General features: G+C 43.3%; 1 protein-coding gene across 5 annotated transcripts in view; it reads right to left on the bottom strand.

Moving 5' to 3' along the window:
• Positions 1 to 1618: 1618 nt before the first annotated feature.
• PEX11A (peroxisomal biogenesis factor 11 alpha) overlaps positions 1619 to 27799 on the bottom strand; it is a 43042-nt gene continuing 16861 nt past the window's right edge. For 2 of the 5 annotated variants that reach the window (XM_061595415.1, XM_061595417.1), the window contains exons 3-11: positions 19051 to 19116; positions 18276 to 18320; positions 17957 to 18158; positions 16713 to 16795; positions 14911 to 15148; positions 11952 to 12124; positions 9671 to 9814; positions 5542 to 5787; positions 1619 to 3525 (exon numbers count right to left, since the gene is read on the bottom strand). In XM_061595415.1, coding sequence (XP_061451399.1) covers positions 3100 to 3525; positions 5542 to 5787; positions 9671 to 9814; positions 11952 to 12124; positions 14911 to 15148; positions 16713 to 16795; positions 17957 to 18158; positions 18276 to 18320; positions 19051 to 19098 — 1605 coding nt within the window. In that variant the 5' untranslated portion in view covers positions 19099 to 19116 and the 3' untranslated portion in view covers positions 1619 to 3099. Of the gene's footprint in view, positions 3526 to 5541; positions 5925 to 9670; positions 9815 to 11951; positions 12125 to 14910; positions 15149 to 16712; positions 16796 to 17956; positions 18159 to 18275; positions 18321 to 19050; positions 19117 to 20242; positions 20422 to 27799 lie in introns of those variants that run through there. The other 3 variants (XM_061595414.1, XM_061595418.1, XM_061595419.1) reach the window with 3 other exon arrangements.

Raw genomic sequence — 27799 nt, 5'->3', positions numbered from 1 at the left:
ACAGGTCACTGTGGAAAGGTGGCATATAAATAAACCTAATCAATCAATCAATCAATCAATCAATCAATGATTTGTTTGCAGGGAGATTATATAACAATGAACATTCATTTTGCATTCATCCTGATTTGCTTGTTTATACACCTTCCTGTTAATCATTTGTTCATCCCACATATTTCAATGCATCTTCCTGTCACTTTCCTAATCACAAAAAGTCTGTTTCTCTTTTTAAAGCGGATTTGTTGTGCCAGGGATACCAAGTGCTTTAAGCCACTTTAATTACACAAACCTAAATTTCCTGATATGCTCTTGAATCTCTCCTGCAAAATACTGACAAGCCTGGAGGTGGCAGCTCTCCACAGGACAGATTTAATCCACAGGCTGTCAATTCTGTACCCTCTATTCTATTTACTTTTCCTCATGTGGGCCTCTGGGGTGAACTCAAGCTAAACATTACACACAAATACTTGTAAGTCATGCAACAGGACTTATGATTGGTATTATAAAAGGAAATTCAGCATTGATGGAATCATAGAGTTGGAAGGGGCCTATAAGGCCATCGAGTTCAATCCCTTGCTCAATGCAGGAAAGAGGGATGTGATGCTGAGAAGCAGCAGCAGGAGGCAGTGCTTAAAGAACTGCTTTGCCATTCCAAATCACCCACTTGCAAGTCACTTCCTCACCCCCACATTATTTGCCCTCTTAAACATTTTGGGAAGCCATTAACAGGGCAGGGGGAGTAACGTTGAGCTGAATTTCACTCCCCCATTCTCAGAGAAGCATTCATTCCTCACACAAAAAAGGGGTAGAATTCTGTTCCTTTCAAGTTGGGTGGGGGAAATTCTGTGAACTTTTCAGACACAGCCAGCAGAGCCAGTGGTCAGGGATGATGGGTGTTGAAATCTAACAACTGGAGGACCACACATTCCTCATCCCTGAATAAATTTTTCAAAAAATGAGTGTTTCTTTTTAGAATAGGAAAATCGTTGGTTACAAATAAAAAAAATCAATTGTGGCTGGTCCTCCCTGCTCCTTATCCCAAATAGAGACGCTCCACCCTGACCCACCCATCTTTACTGCAGGTGACCTTAAGCCATCCTGGGGGGAAAATGAATTTCCTTTTAGTTGCTATGACTGTGTAGCAAAATGCTTTAAAGGGAATAAAGCATAACTCATTTTTATTTTTTAAGAATGGTGTTCCTTATTTATTTATTTATTTATTTCATTAAACTTATAGACCGCCCCATAGCCGAAGCTCTCTGGGCGGTTCACAAGAACAGTATTAAAGTATTAGTACATGAAGCTTTTCAACATAAACATAACTGTTCTGAGACTAACAATTCATAGAAACTAAAAATACACAGAAATATTTGGGCTTGGTGACTGGGTTATAGATGTGTCCATCGGCTATGAGGAGGAAATCACCAATTTTCTATTTGTTCTTTAAAGCCCCAGCTGGGAATGTAGTGAGGAAGACCATCTACAGCAGCAGTTCTCAAGCTTTTTCTCCCGCAGACTACTTTAAAATTGCTAATAGTCTCAGTGCACCCAGAGCTTGGAAAAGTTACTTTTTGAACTACAACTCCCATCAGCCCAATCCAGTGGCCATGCTGGCTGGGGCTGATGGGAGTTGTAGTTCAAAAAAAGTAACTTTTCCAAGCTCTGGGTGCACCACTGAACAGTTCTTCTGCCTTTTGTAGCAATGGTAATGTACTGTGCTATTTTTATTTTTATTGTTTCTTTTATTTCTTTTATTGTATTTTATTACAATTTGCATTGCATAGAATTCAAACGGTAATACAATAAAATACTATATAAGAATAAAAGAAACAGTAAAAATGCAATTAAAAATCAGGTTTGAGGATCTTGTGGCCCTCCAGATGTTGCTTGACTCCCAAGATCACATTCACACCTTATAGTTATTCCACTATTATTATTATTCCTAGAGTTTTCTGGGAAGAAGGATTGACTGTTAAACCACTCGGGAAATTGTAGCTCTCTGAGAAGAATAAGGGTCTCCTAACAACTCTCAGCAGCCTTCACGAACTACACTTCCCAGGATCCTTTGGGGGAAGCCATGATTGTTTAAAGTAGAATAAGACTGGGGGGGGGGAATTATGGTGTGAATGTGGCCTCACTCTAATTGTCTCTGAACATTTGCTGTGTTAGCTGGGGCTGATGGGAGTTGAGGGCCACAGATTCTCCATCTCTTTTACCATTTCTTTTTGGCCCATTCACATCATACATTTATTCCACTATTATTCCACTTTAAACAGTCACGACTTCCCCCAAAGGATCTTAGGAAGTGTAGTTTGTGAAGGGTGCTGAGAGTTATTAAGAGACTCCTATTTTCCTCACAGAGCAACAATTCTCCTAGTAGTTTGTCAGTCCCTCTTCCAAGAGAACTCAGAATTGTAGCTCTATGAGGAGAACAGGGGTCTTCTAACAATCAGCATCCTTCACAGACTACACTTCCCAGGATTCTTTGGGGGTAGTCATGACTGTTTAAAGTGGAATAACTGTATGGTGTGAATGTGGCCTTAAAAACTACAGTTGGGGAGTGAGGGGAGAGAGAATGAATTGGGATTGGGGCAGGAGGGGGAGAGAGAGAGAGAAGGAATCAGGATTAGGACTGTGACATACAGTGGCATGACAACCCAGGTTCTGGCCCTGATGAAAGTTGTCAAAGCTACTCCTCCCCTACAGTAGATGAGAAACAGGAGCTCCTCCTGTATGGGGGGAAATGGGTTAACAGCCTCACATGCTATGGTCCCATCTAGGGATGCATGCACACCATGCATTTAAAGCACATGACCTTCCCCCAAAAGCATCCTGGGAACTGTAGTTTGTTAAGGGTGCTGGGAATGGTAGCTCTGTGAGGGGTAAACTACAGTTCCCAGGATTCTTTGGGAGAAAACAAAGTGTTTTAAAAGTGCTAATTTAAATCATTTTATGCCACTAAAGGCATCCCCATATTTAACATATCATCTAGTATGGCCCTAGTTGACCTACTCTCAGGTAACAAAGCTTGCAAAGCCAGCAAGAGCAGTAGACTCAAGACTGAACAAGATACTAAGCAGAGATTTTTGGACTGTGATTGGCTTAGTCTTTCTTGAAGGTGGTGCCATAGAGGCCTGTGTAGTGAGACCTGGTGTATGCAACTTCTGAGCCTGGACGGTACAGCCCTTCACTCAATCTCCTGCCACCGGCCCCCTCCTTGTAAGGAGAGAAGGCAGATTTGCGGGATCCGGTATTCTCGGCTTCAAAGGCAGAGCTCCGACGACGTTGGTGGGTGGCTTGTTCCAAAGGGAGGGGCTCATCAAGATTGAGGAAAGAGAGGGGATGGTGACCTCGGCTAGACCGGCGAATTCCTAGAAGCCTATATGAGAGCCCCCTCTCCTCCTCCTCCTCCTCCTCCTCCTCAATATGTGTGGAAACAGGCTGGGTACTTTCCCGACCTTGGGTTGACTCAGAATTAGCCATGGACATGCTTGCAGTTTCCTCTTGCTTCACCAAGATCTTTGGAAGCTAAACCAGGGGGTGGGAGAGAAAAAGACAGAGAAGAAGTAAACTTGGGATGGGCAAACCCAGACGCTAGAATTTTTTCAGGAAAATTCTCCCAACTCAACTTTTGGAAGTTGGCTTCTGCAGGATGGGCTCAAAGGGTTAGGCTAGGCTCTATTTATTTATTTATTTATTTATTGGATTTGTTAGACGCCCATCTGGCAGGTTGTCCTGCCACTCTGGGCGACGTACAATAAAATACATGGTACATTCAATATAAAAACATATACACAAAAATTAAAACCACAAACTAATGACTACAAAACCTGAAAAACCTAACCCACCTCCCCAGCCTGGTTGAAGAGCCAGGTCTTCAAGGCCCGGCAGAAACACATCAAGGAGGGGGCCTAGCGGAGGTCAGTTGGTAAGGAATTCCACAGAAAGGGGGCCACAACTATCAAGTCTCCTTTAAAAAAAGTCTCCTTTAAAAAAACATCTTCTCATGCTACTGGAGCATGCTGTTGATGCTCCTGCACTACAACTCCCACCATCCTTGACAATTGGCAATGCTGGTTGGGGCTGATGGGAACTGGACCAACAACATCTGGAGGGCCACTGGTTCCCCACCCCTGCCCTAGACATGTTTCCAAAGGCCACAGCCCACACAAACCTAGGCTACATCCTTGAACTTCTTCAACTTTTTGTTGTGGGGTCTCTCTCTGTGTATATTGCATCCAGTACAGTAATACCCATTCAGTGAGCTCCACCCAGGTGGCTGTGACATTCCCATCCATCTGGGGCAGCAGCACGCCAGAAAAACATGAGAGGCTGTGCGCATAGGGCGAAGACCTAAGGCAACTAACAATTGTCTAACCTTATCCCAGTCTGCGTCTCTGTTGGAATTGCTTTTTAGTATGTTTTAAACCTTTTCCCCCCCCAAAAAACAATGTTTTTAAACCTTTTTTAAAAGATGTGTTTAAAGCTTTTTTTAATGGTTTTAGGTTTTGTTTTAATATATTTTAAAGTCTGTTTTTATTATGTTTTAAAGTGTTTTTAGTGCTTTTGTTTGCTGCCCTGGGCTCCTACTGGAAGGAAGGGTGGGATATAAATCAAATAATAAATAAATGTATGTGTGTGAGTGAGACAGGTAGGGATGGATGACAGTATCAAATGTGGTTTCTCCGTTTCTCATTTTTCCATCCTTAAGTTCGGTTCACCACATTTCCACATCAGCTTGCATGATTTTGTTTGTTTTTTTAAAAAAAATCCTCAAAAAATTCATCAGCCTTTTGGTTCTAATTTCTCCTAATACACAATTTTTTGTATGCAATTTCCCCCGGTATACAGACTTTTGCAAAGCAATTTCCCCTAACATAGTTCATTTTTGTATGTTGTTTTCATGAATAGGTGCATTTATATGCACACTTCGCCCTAGAATATACATTTTTGTACACACTACTTGGCTGGAGAAGTGCACTGCCATATTTGGAGCAGTACAAATTTGGAAAAGGTAAAGGTAAAGGTGTCCCCGCACTTATAGTGCAAGTCGTTTCACTCTTAGGGTGACGTCTTGCAACGTTTACTAGGCAGACCGTATATATGGGGTGTGATTGCCGGTTCCTTCCCCGGCCTTTCCCCCCAGCGTATGCCGGGTACTCATTTTACCGACCATGGATGGATGGAAGGCTGAGTGGACCTCGACCCCTTTTACCAGAGATTCGACTTCCTCCTTCCGTTGGAATCGAACTCTGGCCGTGAGCAGAGCTTCGGCTGCGTTACCACCGCTTACCACTCTGCGCCACAGAGGGTCCTACACAAATTTGGAAGGATGGCTTTATTTAGAATCGTGTACTGTTTTGGAAAGTGCACATTAGTTAGGTTCACCACCTTGAACTGTGAATTGAATCTAATTTTCCCCCTATCCCTAATGAGAAGCTAGTTAGTGCACAGGGAAATGGTTCGTGAAGATCCAAAGTGCTGCCCACCCTAATTAAGCCCGCCACTCCACCTCCTCTATTGCGAGACGGAGTTGTAACTTACGGGTGCATAGTGAAAGACTGTTCCCAGCAGGCTGCCTGTGATGCTCTGAATGCTTTCCTTCAACAGGCCCACTTTTGCCCCCGCCTCAGACATGGCTCTATGCGGAGAGACCTCTAGAAGTTGCCCAGTGGCATTCCAGGCAGCGATGGGGGCATTCTTCACGCTCGAAGCGGTGGAGAGATAGGCCGTTTGCAGGTTCTGAGCCAGACTGCCCACCAGGCTCTGTGTCCTGGCTTGCTTTGGTGTCTAGAAAATAAAGCCAGGTGCCTTGGTAAGCAAGACTGACTTCCCCAGGTAAGTATCTATGTCACTGCCCCTTCCCTGTGCACTGCAACCCTGTCACTTTTCCCATCGGGCCCGACTCTGGGCCTGGCAACCTCCATCTACAAAAAAGAAAAAGAAAAAAGAAAGGTAGCGATGAGGGGTGGAAAATCTTTTACTGCTGTTAATGTTTCTGCTTGTAGAAATGCACTGTTTTGTAAAATTAATTGGTAACATAATGAATGAATACAATGTGTGTCAAATTTGGGCAATTGGAATGGATACAATACTAGTCAATCCTTCCTCCCCCCCCCCCCCGGTGACTACCTCCACAAATCACTTACGTTTTCCCCTACCGCTCTAAAGTCTGGCTAAAATGAGTATCTCATGTTTTCAGCACCTTGATGTTTTTTCTTAAAATCTAAATAACGCGAGGGACGCATATGCTATTGATTTGTCGTTATTTGTAAAAACCTACACAAGTCTTGCAATAAAAAGAAATTTGAAATAAAGCTTTGAATGGGTTTGAAAATAACATCTAAAGTAAACTAAGTGCACCTTAATGAGTTAAAATCTGTAGTCAAGAACTTGTTTGTTTACATTTACATGGCATGCATTTTTTTGGTTTGTAAATGCTTTTAAAAGCAAAGCTAAGGGAGCAATTCTATGTTCCCTGGGAGGGCGGCTGAGGGGCCATAGGATGCTGCAGACCTCCCTCTCCACAGGAAGAGGCCTCCCCAGTGTAATGGCAGACTGCCGCTATACTGCTGGTGGAGGTTCTGGGACAGGAGGGCCAGAAACGGGGTGTGCCATGGGCAAAAAGAGGAGGCTTTGGATCCACTGGATTCAAAGCCCCCTTGTTCCCCTGACGGCCCCAGAAAGGGGGAAAAACTAATATCAGTGGGACCCAATTAGTATCAATGATGGAGGTTTTTTTCTAAAGGCCAAATCAGATAGGAGTGCACTACATTTTTTACCTTGGATGGTGCAAGCTAGCAGGACTTAGGAAGTGACGGATTCTCCCCCAAGGAATCTCCTCCCACTATGGAAGGACAAACCTGCCAATTACGATTTCTCTCAGTTTCACATTTTTTCAGTCTTTAATCCAATTGTCCACATTTCTGCAGTAAATAGTGATTATTTAAGAAAAAATCCTTATGAAAATTAACCAGCACTTTAGTGCAAATGTCTCTTAATGTACCCAATTTTTGCAAGCAATTTTCCCTAATACGCTGCATTTTTCGTTAGTTGTTTTCACTAACATACACATTCCTATGCATACTTTGTTGCAATATATGCATTCTTGTACATATTGGTTGGTTGGAAAACTATCACAAAATGTGGAGAACTGTGAATTTCAAAGAATAATTGTGTTTTGGTTCACATATTGATTAGAGAAGTGCAGATTAGGTAGTTTCTTGTTAACATCTCCCCCCTCCCCCACACATATACAGATTGCTCTGTGTAAACATATCCAATCAGAGCTTCATCAATTTATGGCAATGGAATTTTTTTTCAGTTCAAATGTTTCCAAAAAGCCCCTGTCACTTAACTGAGGTCAAAATAGTAAAAACATCAGCATTTCCAGGGTCATTGATGTAATCAAAGATCCTGCCATTGGCCTTTTCATGCGCTGTCCCCCTGGGAAACAGCTCCTGCTGTTTCCTCCCCCTGGCTGTTCAGATTGAAAATGAACTGCCTATGGAAATTTTGCTTCTGGTTTGACTCCTCCGGTGGCATCCTTTGGAGTAAGAAAGCAACATGCATCATCCTGACCACAAGTCACGAAACGGATTACAAAAATGGGTACAAAAGACAAAACTGCCTACAAAAATTAGGAGAAATTCACACTAGAATGCTGGAGAATTTTTATGAGGATTTGTCTTCTTATGAAAATCACTGCAGAACAGTGGAGAGCTGAGTTTAGTACTGGAAAAATGAGAAACGGAGACAACTGAAACTGACAGATCTTTCCATCCCTATCCGATACAGAATAGGACTCCAGTGGATATCATATAACTCAGGTGTGGGCAACCTTTGGCCCTCCAGATGTTGCTGAACTACAACTCCCATCATCACTTGCCATTGGCCATGCTTGCTAGGGCTGATGGGAGTTGCAGTTCTGCAACATCTGGAGGGCCAAAGGTTCCCACTCCTGATATGTCCACAGTTTTGGTTTTCTCTGCAAAGATGAGACCGAGAAAAGTCAGGAAATCTACTGTTCTCTTGCATAAAAATAAGCCTGTTTTTCTGCCTCTGAGGTGGGGTTTTTTTTTGATACAGTAGTGGTGTTAATTGGGTGTTAGAACAAATTAAACCAGAACTGTCACTAGAAGCTAAAATGATGAAACTGAGGTTATCCTGCTTTGGACACATAATGAGAAGACCTGATTCACTAGAAAAGACTGGGGAAAACAGAAGGGAGTAGAAAAAGAGGAAGGCCAAACAAGAGATGGATTGATTCCATAAAGGAAGCCACAGACCTGAACTTACACGATCTGAACAGGGTGGTTCATGACATGCTCTTGGAGGTCACTGATTTGTAGGGTCGCCATAAGTTGTAGTCGACTGGGAGGCACATAACAACAACAGTGGTGAACAAAGAATTTGACCAATTGTGTGTGTGGTGTATGTGTATGTGGGAGGATGTATTGGTTTCTTTTTTTGTAACTTTGGGTTCTTCAGGGCTGATGTTGCTTTTGGGGACTAAACATTGCTGTGGACTAGAACATTATAGGAAAAGCCATAGTTCAGTGGTAGAGCACATGCTTTCCATGCAGAAAGTTCCTGCCTGAAACCATGGAGAGTGGCTGCCAGTCACTGTAGACAATAATGAGTAATACTTGATGGTTTGAGGGCCAAACTACACATTACATTAACCACACGGTTTGTCCTTAACTGCAGGACTTTTCTTTCACAAACAGCCAGCTCAGAGGTGGTGGAGAATCTAAATCAGGCCCCTGGCATGGAAGATAGAGCAGCTTTATCTTGTTGACTCCTCCACTGTGGTCCCAATATAGATTGGGGTCTGCATCTCTGTTATCTGCATAACCCACAGATGGGGAGCAAAGTTAAAGACCCCTAACATGCCCATGCCAGTGTCCCAACCTGGACCGCCTCCCCACCCCATCTCAGCTTTTTGTGAAAGAAGATTCTTGCACTTGATAAATCAGATGATTAACGTAAAAAGTAGTTTTGCCCTGGCTTGGTACAAAGCAGCTTCCTGTATTCCTATACCGGCTTGCTTGCTGCCTAGTCAACCTGTATACTGTTCAAGAAACTGATAACATAGTTTAGAACATAACTTAAGAGCATCCATGGTGGATCAAACCGAGGGCCAAGCTTGCACAGCATCCAGTCAAAACGCCATAGCTCAGTGGCAGACCATCTGCTTTGTATGCAAAAGGTCCTAGGTTCAAATCCCCAGCATCTCCAGGTCAGGCTGAGAGAGACCCCTGTCTGAAATTCTGGAGAGCCACTGCTGGTCAGAGCGTCAAGACAGAGGTCTTTCCTATAGTCCTACCTGGAGTTGGCAGGGATTGAACGCAGGACCTTCTGCCAGCAAAGTATGTGCTTTGCCATTTCTCCCTCCCCCAAGTTTTATTTATTTATTTATTAAATTTATATACCGCCCCATAGCCGAAGCTCTCTGGGCGGTTTACAACAGACAAAAAACATACAATTAAAAACCACATATCATCAATTAAAAAGTTAATTATACAAAAGTTAAGACATAATTAAACACATATTAAATGCGTATTAAATACTAAAATGCAGAAATGCTAGAATGCTAACATACTAAAAATGCTAAAAAGCTAAAATATTAAAATATTAAAAAGTTCAAGAATACCCTTTCCAAAATCAGTACCTTGCCTGTTTTGTCATCTTTCTTTGTTTCTCTCTTGTTCTCTGGCACCTTCTGACCCTTCTTGTTTAGCCAGCTGGTTTCTGGGCTCTGGACACCAAAGAGGATCCTCAGGACCTTTCTTGTGCTTTGTCCAACCAAACCAACCTGCACAGAAGAAGATGGTGAAGAGTCCACGCATTCTATATCCAGACCCGAAGAAGGCACGCTGATCAAATGACATTGGGTGTGGGTGAGAAAAGACTATCTGGTCACTTTGGAGACCAAAGTACAAATAACAAAGGATCAGTGGTCCCACTCAGTGGATCACTAGGTGAGTGGCTGAGCACATTCCTTCACACGAGGAAGTTTCCAGGTTCAATTATTTTGATCTTCAGTTTAAAAAATCAGACAACAGGCAATGGGAAATACCTTAAGCCCTGGAGAGCCACTGCAAGCCCAATAGATAACACTGAACTAGCTGGGCAAACAGGTAACTATTGATTATATTTGGGTGGACGGTTGATGATCGGATTGCCAAAACAGAAAAAAAATAACCAAAAATGAGGGCAAAAGAGGACACACATTTGCATGACATTTGCATATGCTATGCAAAGATACAAATGTATAATTAACTTCAACAGAAATACAATACACCTCACCATAACAGGGAAGACTGTGGCCAGGTGATCTGTGTGCCTGCTCAGTCTGCTGTGCAGGTGCTGCCCACTCTTGATGAACAACTTCAAGGCCCCTCCTACTCTCCCTTCTTAGGGTTCTTTATCTTTTAGCCTGACTTGGCCTGGACAGCCCTTCAAACAGAGGACTCCCTCAAATAGCCATCCCTCCATACAGAGATAGGACACATGGTCACCCTAGTTTAACTTCACATTAACTGTATGTAGGGATGTAAGAATGCAGCAATTTCTATTCCGATCTGTCTTTGTCACAATCAGCGCTGCTTCTGTTCCGCTGCAGTTTGGTTTCCTCCAAATACAATGTTATTCCTCTCACTGTCTGCTATTTAACATAAACTATGTAAGTTACATAACTATTAATGTAACATAATTACATAACGTCTATAACTTATGTTCTCGTCAATGGACAGGAAAACCCTATAAATAATTATATGATTTGCAGATTTAAAAACAACAATGTGAGCAAATACTAATCATATTTGCTTGACTGAGTTCCATTCCTGACCACAGAGATACATAGGAACTGCAGCAGTTTCTGCTTCCTTTTCCGTTGGAATGCTCCGATATCCCTAATTTGTTTTTAATATTGTATTTCATATTGTTGTGACCTGCCCTGGGGCCTTCTGGTGAAGGGCAGACAATGTACTTAACAAGAACAACCACCACCACCCTGTGAGGTAGGTTAGTCTAAGAGATAGCAAATGGCCCAAGGGCACCCACTGAGCATCATGACAGTGTGCCACCAACTTGAACCTGGCTTTCCCTTCTCCTCAGTGCTAGTCCAAGCACTCTGCTACACAACGCCAGCTCTCAAAAGGAAAAACATTCTTAAAAGTGCTCAGTTAGTTTTTTCTACCAGAAGCTGAGCATGCAAAAGCCATCTAAAGAGAACCAATTCACCCTTATAACCTAATAAGGAAGGGCTGTAGTTCAGCAGTAGAGCACCTGATTAACATGCAGGTGGTCCCAGGTACAAGCTCCGGCATCCCCAGCTAGGGCTGAGAAGGTGCCCTGCCTGAAACCTAAACTTGGAAAGTAGAAATTAAGTATCAGAGCCAAGCAAAGCACCCAAGACTTCCCTCCTGATCTGAGCAGGAGCCAGGACCACTCCCTAGAGATGTCTATGACAGGAAAAGGAAGTGGCTATGTGATCCTAGCGATGGTTCCCAGGCACAAATGCAGCAGAATGCTGGAAAGGAGGCGCTGGGGTGTGTGTGTGAGCATCTTCTTCCTCCTGTTTAAAACCCATGCTCCCTGAGAGAGTTCATGGCTTTAGAAAGCATGTTGATCAAAGCCACAAATCAATAAAGAGCCAGTTAAAAATAAACCAGCCTTTTCATCTTCACTTGTGAACTGAGTGCCCAAAGTCGTTACTGGAGATCAGAACCCCTGTCCCCAAACTAAAAGGAAACTCAGGAAGCTATTGTGCGTTCCTAAGCTAAGTTGGGAACACAGTTCAGAATTGGCTTAGCTAGGGATGTAGCATAATGTCTCAAGTCAAATTATTTGTCCATGTAAGCCAATATTGTAGTGTGATGGTTGGAACAGGGGTGGAGAACCTCAGGCCCAAGGACCCGAATGTGGCCCTCCATGCCTCTCACACTTACCAGACCTGGGGCCCACGTGACCAGTTCTTGCCCTTTGTCTCTTGTATGCTGGATGGTTTGGGTGGTCTGTTTATAGGCACGCTGGAAAGCAGTAGCAGCTAAGGATCTTATCCTCCCAAAGGTGCTGGTGGGACATCTCTCCAGTGACTCACATCTCCCTGGAGGCTCATTAACTAGTGGGGGGAAAGAGGGGGAAGATAAGAATAAACATGAAATCAATGGACAAGAGCAGCCCTATCTTTTAGGCAAACAATTTAAATGTCCCCACACTTTCTGTGACATCACAGCATCTCTACCAATACATGGACCAGGCAGCTGGTGACAACCAGACCCAGGCTATCTTTTTAGCTCAATCAGTATAAATATATGTAAAATTATCCTCCTTCCATTTCAATTATCTTTTAAATAGCATACTATTTGAATGGCTCTTTTACCCATTTTTTTAAAATGATTATGAGTTTCAGATGGGATGTGTTAGCAATAGGGATGGGTGGCAAATTCGATTCAGTTCACATTTCAAGCCAAATCTATGTAACTCACACTTTCCGAAACAGTATGAGAAACGAGAAATTCACATTATTCAAATTGTGCAATGCAGCTCACCAACCAATGTTTACAAAATGCATATGTTAGGGGAAAGTGTGCATGAAAATTAATATATGAACAAAAACTTACAAAAACGCATTCTAAACGCATTATTTCTTTTGCAAGAATTTGCTTGCAAAAATGTGTACATTAGTCAGAGTTGCCTACGAAAATGTCTTTATTAGGAGAAATTCACACTAAAACGCTGGAGAATTTTCATGGGGATTTTAAAAAAAAAGATCCGCAAATTGCTGCAGAAATGTGGAGAACTGAATTTAAGGTTAGAAAAATGAGAAACTAAGAACTGAAACGGACAGAACTTTCCATCTCTAGTGAGCAATTACAATATGTGTCTGTGTTACACAGAATTTAATTCATTGTGGTTGAATCCAAAGAGTCCCGTGAGGTACCCCAAGAACTGGAAACAGAAGCGTATGTAGTGCCACCTTGTGGTGACATTGACTTTCAGATCCTTGGGCAATACACCCATACAACCAATACAGTCAGGAAGAGCCATAGCTCAGTAGTTGAGCATCTGCTTTACATGCAGATAGTTCCAGGTTCAATCCTTGGCATCTCCAGGTAGTGCTGGGGATGTCCCCTGCCTGAAACTCTGGAAAGCCCCTACCAGGCAGTGTATGTTGACAGTACCCAGCCAAATGGACCAGTGGTCTGACTAAGTATAAGGTAGCTGCTATGTTCAGAGAACCCTGAAATGCTCCATTTCTGGAATCAGTAAACCACTGGCTTTAACTTCTGCTAGAAGAAATTAGCGGATGAAATTGACAGGGTACCTAAGTGAATGGGGTGCACATGCACCCCACAAACTGAACCCTAAATATATATAAGAAATGTTCTGATTACAATGACAGAAAAATAGCCAAGAAGACAACGCACTGTGAAAAAAATGCATTTTTTAAAAAAATATCTCTCTTTAATGAGGTGCAACATTTTCAACATTGTGAATGGGGAAAAAACAAGCACAAACAGTAACAGATCATAGAATATGATGTAAGCTGTGCCCCTTCCTAGTACAGACTGCATCTGATGCAAAAACTGCTTATCAACATCACAGACAAACTGGCTGAACGGTTATTTCCATTCCACAGCGTACCTTGGCCAATGTAGTGCTGAATGTGTGAATGATGCAAGGGTTTTCTAATTCTTAGCACTATCACCCAAGTACAATGCCCAGGATTCTTTGGCGGCAGGGGCGGGCGGGGGAGAGCCATTAACTGGTATAAACTGCTATACGTTTTTAATGCTGAGATATGGTTAAGCATCCTTTGCTATGGATTTACTTATAACTGTCCTTTGCTGGTGACATATGCTCAGCTAGTCAAAGTGCTGGCCTTATAAAAATGGCTGCTCATATGGGGGGTGAATCTCTTCCTGTTCTGAGCTCTGCAGATAAACAGCAATCCAAGATCTCCTTGCTCCTCAAAAGCACACTCTCTTTGCTCAGAGAGTATACTTATGCAGACAGTTATGGGCAAATGTACATATTCTGATTATTCTTATGTTCACTCTCCTTTGGTCTGGGATGGCACCAGAGGTCAATCTGACTCTGTATAAAGCAGCTCCGTCCCTGGAGCTTTCTGACCCTGATCCTTGCTCTTCTTCCCTGGAGTTGTTCCCTGTTTACCTGCCCTCTCCAAGCAAGCCAGCTTGCTGATCTACATTGCAGACCTCTACATGCCTTGTACTGTCCTCTCCTCTTTCTGTCTGTCTGGGAGGTGGAGCAGATTGGATGCCTAAGCAGAGACTAGCAAGCAAGCAACAGTGGTGAAAAGGAGGAGGATGTGGGGACACTTGGGAGGGACGTTTCCCAAAACCAGCACTGCTTGCAGTGAACTATGCAAAGGCTCCCAGTAGGTATGGGGGAGAAACTCGATTCAGTTAACACTCAAAGATGAACCTATCTAACTCACACTTTCCTAAACAATATGCAAACTGAAACACAGCCCTCCTTCGAGGTCTTTTCTGCATTTTGCAATGCTGTTCTTCACCCAAGGACTAAAACACATATGCTAAGGTAGAGTGTGCATAAAAATGCCTATATTACTGAAAATAACATACAGACATGGCTTTGCAAGCATGTGTATGTTGGACAAAATTGCATAGAAAAATGTGTTTATTAGGAGAAACTCAAACTAAAATGCTGATGAATTTTCATAAGGGCTTGTTTTAAAGAAAAACACCACCTGCAGTGGAAATGTGGAGAACTGTATTTAAGACTGAAACAAATAAGAAACTGAAATAGATACACTAGCCCTATCTTTGCAAGACCAGGGCTGCTTTGCTGTCTTTTGGCATATCCATGACCCAGAGACAAAACCAGGCAGTGGTACTAGCCAACCTTACTCACGCTCACCTTTGGGTAAGAAGAAGTCTACCAGCTTCTCCAGCTTGCCAATGGCTGCATCTACTCCTGCTTCAGCCAATTGGCTCACTCTGCTGGTCCCGGCATACTCTCCTGTGTTCCTCATGCTACTCTTGGGCTGCTCATAGCTTTTGGCAACCAGACCCAAGACTCTGTCCAAGGTGTCCCTAACAGAGCGCACAGCACTTTGGCAGTGAGTTAAAATGGAGTCCTTTAGATCAGATGTAACCTAGAAGAGGAGATCAAGGTCTTTATTTTATTTATAAGATTTCTTACCTGCTCTTCATCGTAAGGTCCCAGGGCAGATTACAATATCAAATATAAAAACAGGTAAAACAATTACAATTATAATAACAATTATAATATTATTATTATAATAATAAAACAATTACAATAATAATAACAATACTGTTATAATAACCAAATCAGAACAGTAGATTGGGGATTCAGTGGTCTGTGAGCTTCAGTCAGGTGATCCACGGCATGTCCACATTTAATATTCATATTGATTTTTAATTGTATTTTTTGCTTCTTTTCTTTCTTATATTGTATTTTATTGTATTACAGTTTAAATTCTATGGAATGCAAATTGTAATACAATGAAATACAATATATAGTAAAAAATAAAAGACACAATAAAAATACAATTTAAAAAACACCATCTAACACAGTGCATTGCAATTGCGACAACAGGCTGAAAAATCACTCAGTGGTCTGGCAAGGCCATCGGCAATTTTCAAGCAGTCCATGGGAAAACAAGTTTGGGAACCACTGGTATAGATTAAACAAAAGAGGTGGGTCCCACAAAACAAAGTATCTTAACTGTCAATGGCCAGGGTAAAGAGGTTCATGCAACAAAAACTATATAGTCAAGGTTCTGGATGCACCTCTGCGGAGAGGGAGTTCCATAGTTTAGGGGTTGCCACAGAGAAAGCTCTCTCCCGGATCACCATTCACCAATTCTCTGAGCATGGCAGATTCAGAACTACTAAGAAGGTCTCCTCTGCTGATCTTAACACCCAAGATAACACCCAAGAGAGTCAGTATGAATGGAGATGGTCTTTAGATTTTATGCTCTATTCTGTCATGATTCCAAGCCAGGTGGAGAAGCTACCCAGCAGGGTCAGCAGAGAGGGCCTAGCACTGAGTAGGAGTGTAACTGTTCAGAAGATTAGAAGAAGATATAGAGGCCATTGCATTAGCAGCTTCAAGGCAGCAACTGAGGGTTTAAGTCAGGGTGGGCCACATTGCCAGTAGACAATGGGTGGTAATCAACTAAGTTCTACTCAGAGTAAACCCACTGATATTAATAAACCTACGTTATTCACATCCATTAATTTCAATGGGTATACTCTGAGTAGGACTAGTGTTGAATACTACCCCATACCGGGGTAGAGTGACACTACTTGGACCACATCCACACCATACATTTATTCCACTTTAAACAATCATGATTTCCCCCAAATAATCCTGTTAAGTGTAGTTTGTGATGGGTGCTGTTAGGAAACCCCTAACAGAGCTACAGTTTTCAGAGTTCTCAGGAAAGGACTGATTGTTAAACCACTTTGGGAATTATATTTCTGTGAGGGGAATAGGGGTCTCCTAACAACTCTTAGCACCCTTCACAACCCTTCCCAGGATTCTTTGGGGGAAAGCCATGACTGTTTAAAGCAGAATAATAGTGGAATAAATGAATGGTGTAAATGTGGCCTTGGTATAAGGCAACTTTCTACATTTCATTCCGAGACTCTTGGTCTGATTGAACCATGCAGTTTCTTATGATGCTAACTTACTTTCTCCACTGGCTGGTGGAGGGCAGGAATCTTCTGCTCCAAGTGATCCAAACCTCGACAGGCAAGGGCATTGGCTGCTGCGACTGAATCAAAGAGGATACAGATATTAACACAGTGCTAGGCCGAGGTAGGGAGGAACAGGGTGCAGACTGGCTGATTCAGCAAGTGCCGGTCCACATGTACACACTTTACTAGAACTCCCCCACCAAATTATCTTTGAAGATATAATGGACAGTTGCCAAATGAAATTCGTTGTCCAACATCTCTGCAGAACTGTGACTGGGAGGCCTTTCTTTAGAGACCTGGGGTGCCTGGGTATAATTCTTACATTCCTATACTTGCATTTTAAAGCTGAAAAGACAAAGCTGGGAAGGGACACAGGGGACCATGTGATTTTAGGCTGCTTTAATTGTTTTAATGATGTGTTTTTAAATTGTTGTAACCTGCCCTGGGACCTCTGATGAAGGACCTGTAATACATTTTTACAACAATAATTACTACTACTACTACTACTTCCTTGTTCCCAGTGGTTTACCCTCCACATCCTTGAAGCCATATCAGAAACTTACATGTGACAGAGAAGCCATGTTTGTTTAATCATGTGTTTGCCCAGTTCACATACAAAGCAGGGTGAGGGTGGATCTTTAGGGTGGCATTCCATGCTAGTCTTACCCAGACCATTGAAGTTAATAGACATTATTAACTTAGATTCATTAATTTCAGTGGGTTTACTCTGAGTAGGACTTAACTGAATGGAGCCCTTAATTTTAAACTGGAAATCTTTAAAAATGTGGGAAATTAAAGTGGCAGTACCTTCAGGGGCAAGGTCCCACCATTAGGCAAAGTGATGTATGTATGTATTTGATTTATATCCCGCCCTTCCTCCCAGTAGATGCCTCAGGCGGTGGATGCTGGGGGAAGGGGCAGAAACATGCTGAAGAAGTGATGGCAAAATCCTGGAGAACACAGCTGCACTTGCTGCCTTGAGTTACAGGTGAGGACACTAGCTTGTCATAAGTGTGGAAGTAAGAGTCAACTGCCAATTCAGTTGGCTTTTGGACATGTCATGGGATGGTGCCATCTTGTCATTTGCCTCAGGAAGTGAAATATCTTGGGGTGGATCTTCTGGGGTACTGTGGTCCCAGCAGGTGCCTGAAGATGCCGAGTGCTGGTGCCAGACCTCAATTGAACAATTGCCACTGTCCCTGTCATGATGTCTAGTATGGCCCTCAGACAATACTTACATTGAGGTTCTAGCTTCTGTACCACAGGCTTCATGCTCCATGCAGCTAGGGAACTAGCACTCTGGAGGCCTCGCTCATAGGCCCCGCACACTGATGCCATCAGAGGATGAGCTTGTTTGGTGACAGAATATGTCTTCTGGAGGTTGCTGCATGCTGAATTGACCACTGGGAGGTGCAAGACCCTCTGCAATGCATTATTACTCTGTTTGGGAAGGAAGGAAGGGATTAAGACTAGGGAGAGCCCAGGTTCAATTCCCCACTCAGCCGCAAAGCTCACTGGGTGACTTTGGGCCAGCCACACATTCTCAGCCAGTCCTACCTTACAGGGTTGTTGTGAAGCAGCCACACACGTTGCCTGGAGCTCCTTGGAGGAAAGGCAGGGTCATAATAAATAAATAAAATTAGAAGTTTGAGATGAGCAGTCCCTGAAGGGGCAGCTTAGGTACAGTGCGGGCTGGTAGGGCAGATGGCAATGAGACCAACATTAGGTGAAGCTAGAATCATAGAGTTGGAAGGGGCCTATCAGGCCATCTAGTCCAACCCCCTGCTCAATGCAGGAATCCAAATCAAAGCATACCCAACAGGTGGCTGTCCAGCTGCCTCTTGAAGGCCTCCAGTTTTGGAGAATCCTGGAGACAATGACAAGTAGAGCCAACTAGTTGTACATTTGTCCTTGTCCTCCTTCCTCCTGAATTCTACAAAGGCAAACTGAGACAAAGGAGGAGGAAGGAGCCAGCCAGAGCCACTCGGGTAGGGTTGTAAGTAAGAAGGCAGGTGATCTTGGAGGAATCCAGACTGAGGTTAGTGGGCAGCCCCCTATTGGCCCTAACAGACCCCCCACTTACGGTCCGTGGTCTAACGGACCACTGCTTAGGAAGAACAATTGTCCCACTCTCTCAGCTGAAGTTGCATCATGGTGTCAGACAGGCAGCAACATTTGTGCAATTTGCTTCAGTCATTCTCCATAATTTGAAACTTTTAAGATTGCTCCTGAAGAAGGAACCTGTGTTCCAAAACATACTGAGCTTTAATAAAACCTCTTAGCAGTCACTTTAGAGAACAGGTTTCTCCTTAATTTCTACCCACACACTTACCTTAGGGGATCCATTCTGCATTACCTGCTTGCTTTTGGCTGCCATCATTATACATCAGCCTGTAAACTAAAGTGCAAAGAATGAATTAATCCACAGTGGGAAAGGGAAGGGATTCTCCCAATGTGATTTCTTAGGAAGCCTTCAGAAGAGTCTAAGCTTGTCTGCTTCCTGCACCCCCTTTTGTGCAATGCTGGCACCTCAAATAGGGACAGGAAGAACTGCTTTAGGATTCAGTAAGGAAGACAGCCGTCTTTGGTATCTTTCCGTATGCATGTTCAATGCAAGTGAAATTATTCCTCAAATATTGTGGGGAACCCAATTTATTTTCTTCAGGCTCTCAATTTACATTTGCAACAAGAAATTTAAAAGTACAGTTATTACCTGTTAACAGAATCAAAAGTGGCCCTCAGGACTAGGAATAGACATCTGTCAATTTTGGTTTCTCATTTTTCCAAACTTAAATTTGATTCTCTTTTAGCTATAAGTATGAATGGTTTTAATATTGGAATTAGTTTAATTTTATTTTAATCTGGACTCTGTATGTTTTAATTATATGTGGGTTTTTTATCTGGAAGCCGCCGCGAGTTCCAGTTTTGGAAGGATGGCGGGGTATAAATAAAGACAACAACAACAACAACAACAACAACAACAATAATAAAATCCTGAGGAAAATTCATCAGCATTTTCGTGCAAATTTCTCCTAATAAACACATTTGTGTGCAATTTTGCCTAATACACACATGCTTGCATAGCCATTTCTCCTTACAATACATTTATGTATGTTATTTTCATGAATATGCATTGCTAATTTGTTATGTGCACTGCACTCTAGTATAGGTATTTTTGAACACATTACTTGAAAGGAGAACTGCAAAACTTGGAGAAGTGAGGATTTTGAACAATGGCTGTTTTGGTTTGCGCATTGCTTTGGAAACTGCAAATTTATTAGGTTAAATGCAACATGGTTATGTGCAGCCTACATTCTTACAGTAAAATCTTATACATGTCTACTCAGAAGCAAGCTCCATTGAGTTCAGTGGGACTTACTCCCTGGAAAGCATGCATAGGATTGCACCCTTTATCTGTGTTGCATAAAGTAGCTCAATGAAGGAGTCTCCATAAGCTGCAGACACCTGCATCACGACAATAAAAAGGTGTTATTTTATAATAACTATATTGGAAAGGTACTCACCAGCTGTAAAATCAAGCTGTCTTTAGTAGGGTGCCAGGAATGGAGAGCGAGTGGCAGTGCAGCCTCAAGTCTGACAGAGACAAGTCTTGCCCCAGACGGTAACATTAGCAAGCCCCACCTTCTAGCTAAGTGGGTCAAGGGTCTGCCAAGTTTCTGTGGAAATTGGGCAAAAGAGCTCCCTTGGATAAAAATAAAAATTAGACGAATGTCTCAAATATTGCCCAACTGTAATCTTCAAATGACTCCAAAACCAAATCTGCAAAAGGCAAATCACATATCCAAAGGGGCAAGTCACATTCCCTCAATTCAGAGTCCAGTCTGTCCAGATCTTCAAAAAGCACCTAAAATCTTTTCAATTTTTCATGTGCTTTTAGGGGATCCACTGCCAGTTCTCCTTTTCCAGTTTTTTTTAAAGTACTAATGTACTATTTTTTGCAATATTCCATAAGCGTCCAAAGCTCAAATTGCATTTCAATAGCCCCTTGTAAAATGTCAAAGCGTGGCAGGGTGCCTATGAATTTATACACAGGAGTAGTAATAGCTGAATTATATTACTGTTATTGAGCACTCCCTAGTTGTGAGAAGTTCCAAGGGCATTGTGATCTGAGGTCTGGTTTCCTTTGGACTGAAGGGCACTGGAGAGTTATGGCACTGGTAGTATTTGCTTTATTTACAAATAACCAGCAGAGCATAAGTGGAAGCAGACAGCAAGTACTCCTACGGGCAGCAGATCTGCAACCCAAAATCAGGTCCAAAAAGATGGCAGCCTTCTCATGACTCTCCCTCTGCACCTCTTTTTCTGAGTCTGTCTCTTCCAAACTGCAAAATCATCAGACACACCCCCTCCCACTACTTTTAAGGTATTGCTACTTTCCAAACCTGCAATGCAGCAGTATCTAACCTGGTACCCTCCAGATGTTGTTGGACTCCCACTCCCATCATCCCTCACAATTGACCACCCTGGCTGGGATTGATGGGAGTTGGGAGTCCTGCAACATCTACAGGACACCACATCGGCTACCTCTGTTCTGATGACCATCTCAGTCAAACACATGCAGAATCTCAACTATCTCCGACACGTTAGCTCTCACTGAGGAAACAGCAACCAACCAGCCTTGACTAGTCCTAGGAGGAAAGGCCTTGGGCTCATTTCATCTGGACAAGAGACAATTAAAAAGGTGGTAATGATTGCCTTCACATATTTGAAGGTGTGTCATACATTTATTTTCTGTTGCTCTAGAAGGTTCAAATGATAAGGGGAATTTGACTGCACGTTAGGAAGAGTTTCCTGCTGGTACAAGCTGCTTTATAATGGAACAGACTGCCCCTCAGAACATGGTGGATTCTTCTTCATTAGAGATTTTTTTACAAAATTGAGAGGCTGGATGGCCATCTATGAGAGTTGCTGTAACAGGAGATTTCCCACATGGGCAGGGAATTGAACTAGATGGCTCCTGAAGTCCATCACCTTCCAGCTCTATGATTCTGTGACTGTATTAACTCATTTCTACGTAACAATATAATCACCCAGAAGCCATGTTCCAGCCTGACCATGACTGGATTTATATTCTCCTCCTTTAACAGAGCATTGCAGCAATCTACAGGTCAATACTCATATTTTGCAATGGGAAGTGAAGTGAACCAGATTAGTACTGTTCCACTCAAGGATTTTAATGTGCAAATAGCTGGGTTTGTGCTGCCCATTACCATACTGCTGTCTACAGCATTGCTTAATTGACAGACATGCATATGTTACATAGATGAGGAAAACTGTCTACAATGCATCAAGGCAGCCTTCCCCAATCTGATGTCCTCCAGATGTTTGGACCACAACTCCCATCAACCCGGATCATTGGCCATTTTGCCTGGGACTGATGGGAATTGTGCTTCAGAACATCTGGAGGGCAATGTGTTATAGCAAGGAATGCTGAGGTTTCTTGGAAGTTTATCAGGGATTCCTCTATGAGATCAGTGATGGCAGAGAATTTTTCACCAAAGACAGCGGGCCCACAGCTACTCCTGCAATTTGCCATGGGTGAGAAGTAGTGGGTGTATTCTAGGGCAGAGTTCTTCAACCTTGGGTCCAACAGGTGGCTGGACTACAACTCCCATCATCCCTGACCACTGGCGAAGGTAGCTGGGGATGATGAGCGCTGTAGTCCAACATCATCTGGGGATCCAAGGTTAATTGATATTCCACCTTTCCTCCTGAAGGAGCCCAAGGCAGCAAGCATATCAACAAAGAAGTTAACAAGAAAAAAGAAAAGCATTCTAAAAGTATTCTGAAACACAATTACTGTTAAAAACATTCTAAAAACAGTTAAAAACATTCTTTCATCAATGATCTTCAGATTGTGAGGGATTATAAGAGACAGTGGAAGTTGTAGTACAACAACATCTGGAGGGTCATGGATTTCCCAAACCCTGGTTTAATTGTTGCGCACCCTGAGCTTTGTTTTACATCTCAAACCAAAGAGGTTACCACTGACTAGCTTTTGCCAGTGTAAGTCACTGGGCATTTTAGCAACAGGGCCCAGACTTTATTCCCTGCACAACCTGGCCCCTCAAATCCTAAGAGGTCCAGTCTCTGCATGGCTTTATACATCTTTCCTCAATTTATCTTTTGCTCTGCTTCGTGCCCCATTCATTATTGCCACAAATATAGGCAAAAAAGCAAAGAAGCTATAGCCAAGTAGAAACTCTTTCGTTAAGTTTGGAAATGAACCATTCCTTTCTCCAGACAGCAGTACAAAGGGCAGCAGCCTGGGCACTTGGCAATGAACTTTTACTTGGCATAAATACATTTTAGAAAAAAAAAACCCAGTCACATCAGGAGTGCTCCTTGTCCTAGACTGAAGAGACATTAAATCAAACTACTTAAGTTTACAGTCCGATGAAACACGTGCACAGAAAGAAATTGCACAATATCCCCAACTCCTGGTGTTGCAGTTGGCTTACTGTTTTGGGTCATAGACACCTTTGAGAATCTGACGAAAGCTATGCACCCCATCCCCAGAAAAATGCACATAAACACAATTTTGTTTACACAATTTATTTTATTGCATTGGAAATTGATTTTTTGGGGGGGGGTAGAGCGTCTGGTTCACAGACCTCCTGAAGCCCATCAATGGACCCTCTAGGGGTCCATGGACCACAGGTTAAGAACCCCTGCTCTAAGATAAGATTGGTAGCCCAGCTACGTCCCTACCTGAGTAAGGAGGATCTTACATCAGTAGTACATGCTCTGGTAACCTCACGTTTGGATTACTGTAATGCGCTCTACGTAGGGCTACCTCTGAAGACGGTTTGGAAGCTACAGCTGGTGCAAAATGCGGCGGCCAGACTGCTAACAAGAACGAAGCGGTCTGACCATATAACACCTGTTTTGGCCCGCTTGCACTGGCTTCCAATACGCTTCCAGGCCAAAATCAAAGTGTTGGTATTAACCTATAAAGCCTTATACGGCGCGGGACCTCAATATCTGTCGGAACGCCTCTCCCGCTATGAACCGGCTCGTACACTACGGTCTGCTACGAAGGCCCTCCTCCGGGTACCGACTCATAGGGAGGCCCAGAGGGCAGTGACAAGATCAAGGGCCTTCTCAGTGGTGGCCCCCGAACTATGGAATAGTCTCCCCGAGGAGGTTCGCCTGGCGCCGACACTATCATCCTTTCGGCGCCAGGTTAAAACCTTTCTCTACTCCGAGGCATTTTAATTTTTTGTTAATGATTGTAATGTTTGTAATTTGATTTTAGCCTTTGCTGTTTTTAGACTGTGAAATTTGATTTTAGACTGATGTTTTGTATTATATTGTATTTTATTGTATCTATGTTCACCGCCCAGAGAGCTATTGCTAGTCGGGCGGTATATAAGTTTTAAAAATAAATAAATAAAATAAAAGAACACTTGATCAATTCATTTTACTGCATAAGACTTCACTCTTATGCATACTACCTTCAATTAAGTCTCACTGGATGCTGTGGGCCTTTTTGCAACTAAGCCCAAATATCGGGACAGAATCAGTTCAAGGATAACACTTGTAAAGCAGTTCTAACATACAAGTACTTCACAACTATGCTGTCAGGTAAATACCTGCCACCCCCTTTTATCAATGAGGCTGCAGAGGAGTGGGATAGAGAACCTGTGGCACTCCAGATGTGGCACTCCATCCCTAACCTCATAATATGAACATACGTCTCACTGCTTTAAAAAGACTTATATTGAACACAATGATAATTTCCATGCCTTGAGTATAGGCCTATTGGGCTACACTTACAGGTGCAGTCAAAAGCATCCTCAGCAAAAGGAAACTGTTACAAGATTTTGTTCAAAGACTAAGCAGCAAGAAGGCTAAGCAGCATAGGCCCACTTTTCCTTATTTCATTTGCCTGTCCCCCACAGAGCTATATGCTGGGGTGTCCCATGCTATCCTCGCAACAACTGTGAGATAGTTTTGGCAGAGAGCGACTTACTAAAAGCCATACACCCCAAAAGCTGCATGCTTGAGTTGGGACCTGAACTCCAAACCCAACATGCATCCTTAGGAACATAGAAAGCCACCTTATACGAAGCCAGACCCACTGGTCCATTTAGCTCAGTAATGGCCTACACTAACTGGCATTGGCTCTCCAGGGTTTCAGACTAGGGTCTCCCCTAGCCCTACCTGAAGATGTCAGGGATTGAACCTGGGAGCTTCTACATGCAAGGCAGATGCTCTACGACTGATCTACGGCCCTTCCACCACACCAAGGAGCCTCGCTCTTAATGTATCCTATCACACCCGTCATCTCCCTAAAAAAAATACTGATGTCTATTATGATCCCAGGAAGCTTTTCATTTGGGAACCACAGAGCTTTGATAAGGCCGAGATTGCTGGTAAAACTGCCCAGTGCTCTCCCCTCTCAAGTCACCCTGCTTTGGATTGATCCTCATGCCTTTATCCAACTGCCTCATGGCTTGGGAAGAAAAAAAAACAGCTCTGCAAAATATGGGCACCACCTTCCTGTCATTGCACATCTGCACGCACAAGCTGCAACCCACCCCTTACACATCAATGTGCTGAAATGGAGCCACAAGTCCCAAAGGGAAAACATGCACCCAATGGGTTTTTGGGGAAAAGAGTGATCTTTGCACTGCCATAGCAACAAGAAAATTAGTGCTGCCTGAGAAGGCAAGGCAATGTCATGTGCTGGGTCTATCTTATCTACACATTAGGGGGCTGGGAGGGAGCATCTGTAGACTGGCCAGGACAAAGATTTGCCAGGGAATAGCCCTATAAAGAACGTATGCAGGATTCTTGGACACTTGCAATGACATCTTGGGCACGCAGCTATTCATAGGGGAAGAGACTTACCAAGAGTCAGTTGCTAAAGGAAATGTCCAGCTTCAAAATCAGTATACCTCTGTATCAGGGAACAGCCGGGAAAGGCTGTCATGCCCTTTCTACGTGCTTTCAGTTGCTGGAAATGCTGAACAAAACATAGTAGAGGATAGTCCATAAGGACAGATGGGGCACTGCCCCACCGACCTTGGGCAGCCCCCATCTGCCTGCCTTCTTTCTTACAACCAGTCCAGGAGTGGCACTGCCTGCCAGCTTCCTCCTCCTTAGTCTCAGTGTAGCCCCTTGTAGAACTCAGCAGGGAGGAGGGTGGGGACAAAACGAGGATTAGCTGACCCTGCTTGTGATTGGCTCTGGCTCCACTTATTGTTGGGCTCCCTGCCTTCTGCCCCACCAGTCCCAATGGGCACCAGCCATCACTGATGCCACCGGACACTCACTAATTCTTATTTATTTATCCAACCAGCCTGTTTTTGTTGTTGTTTTCCTCTAGTTTTTTCCTTAAGAACAATGGGCACATTCTTATACATTCCTATAAAAATACAGAAGTATCCAACTATTAAGCCTTTCTTGAATTCAAGGGATGTAAGGTTGTCTAACACTGCTCCTCTAAAATCCATAGGACTCATTATGTTCCCCTTCATCCCGGGGACCTCCCCTTTCGTATACTGCCAGACCAGAGAGACCCCAGGGCGTTTTCGAGCCCGATGCAAATCATCCAAATGCTCCTCCACATGCTGGTAAATAATAGTAAAAGTTCAGGGTTGGCAATTGCTGCTGCAATTAAGAAAGTACTAAAATGAATAAAGTATACAGCAGGTGGCTTGCCTCATGATGAGGACCTGAACCGCCTCACAGATGTGGGCCAATGTGGACCTACACAGGCGGCAGCAGCAGCACAGCAGGCCAGCAATGGGAGACAACGGGAGCTTTCCTTGTGTTCTCTGCTGTTACAGTCGGCCTCGGCAGGGATATAAGGCACACAGATATATAAGAGATTCTTGTTCAATGTGGGCACCTGCTTATTCTGCTGCCCATTCCATTAGAACAGGGGAGGGGGATTGTGACGTCCTTCCCTGGTTCTCCCTGTCAGGTTCCCACCTGCTTGTGGCTACTGCCTTTCACTAGGCACCACCAGGGATACCACCAGTCCGGACCGTCCTTTATATGGTTTCTCACTCCACTCTAGCACAGATCTCACTAGATCCCCCTGCTAGGCAGCACCACCAGTCACGTCCTATAACCAATACTCCCAGAGACTCTGCCTGAGTCTCTCTCTAGCTGGTTACTTTTGTGACTGCGTGCTTATGCTGTTCCCAACTCCCTTGTATCTTTATAGATAACACATAAAACTCTGGGTTGCTCTGGATACTTGAATTGTTATTATTCCTCCCTTCACCGCTGCCACCATTAGATACTGTTTCTGTTCAGCCTTGGTAATTACCTTGCCCTCCCTTCTGGTATGTATATCCCCCAGCCAAGGATCAGGCCTTTGGTAAACCAAATAAGTATTTATTAAATATCAGAAATAACAAGATTAGTTTTAGAATGTTTCACAAGCGTATGGTTTCATCTATTCCTGTTTTGTACTTGACTTATTATTCATCAGAACTCCCACTCCCTCTTTCTCCACACTCCTGACCTTCACCCTCAAACACCTATTTCTCCACACTCCAACATCCACCCTCAAACACCTCTTTCTCCACACTCCCAACATCCACCACCAAACACCTTCTTCTCCACCCTACTAACATCCATCCACCAAACACCTTCTTCTCCACCCTACTAACATCCACACCACCAAACACCTTCTTCTCCACCCTACTAACATCCACCCAGATTCAACTGTCATTCTTCCATTTATACTCCCAGCCACTCAAACGCTCAGCCAATCATCCAGCATTCTACTGCTCATGTACTCCCCCCTCCTCTTTCACGCCACTTACCATATGTCTTCTATTATAAACAGCACTTACCATATTTACCCTACAAGCAGGAACATCACATTTCCCCCCCCCTTAAAATAACAGCAAAGTATTATTCCTGCTCTAGGATTCATACGACGCGTTAACAATAAAAAACAAGTCTCTTTGGGGAAAATGTCTTTTTTGCACCCACGTCTGGGTCACGTCACTGCAGTCCCGGCCACCTGCCTTGAAAGTCCATCGGCTAATACATTGTCCTTGCCTTTTATGAACTTGAAGTCCACCTGGTAATCT

The sequence above is a fragment of the Rhineura floridana genome, chromosome 14, assembly GCF_030035675.1.
Source record: "Rhineura floridana isolate rRhiFlo1 chromosome 14, rRhiFlo1.hap2, whole genome shotgun sequence".
Lineage (NCBI taxonomy): Eukaryota > Metazoa > Chordata > Lepidosauria > Squamata > Rhineuridae > Rhineura > Rhineura floridana.
Note: the sequence above shows the minus strand (reverse complement) of the source record. Positions and strands in the feature narration are given on the sequence as shown.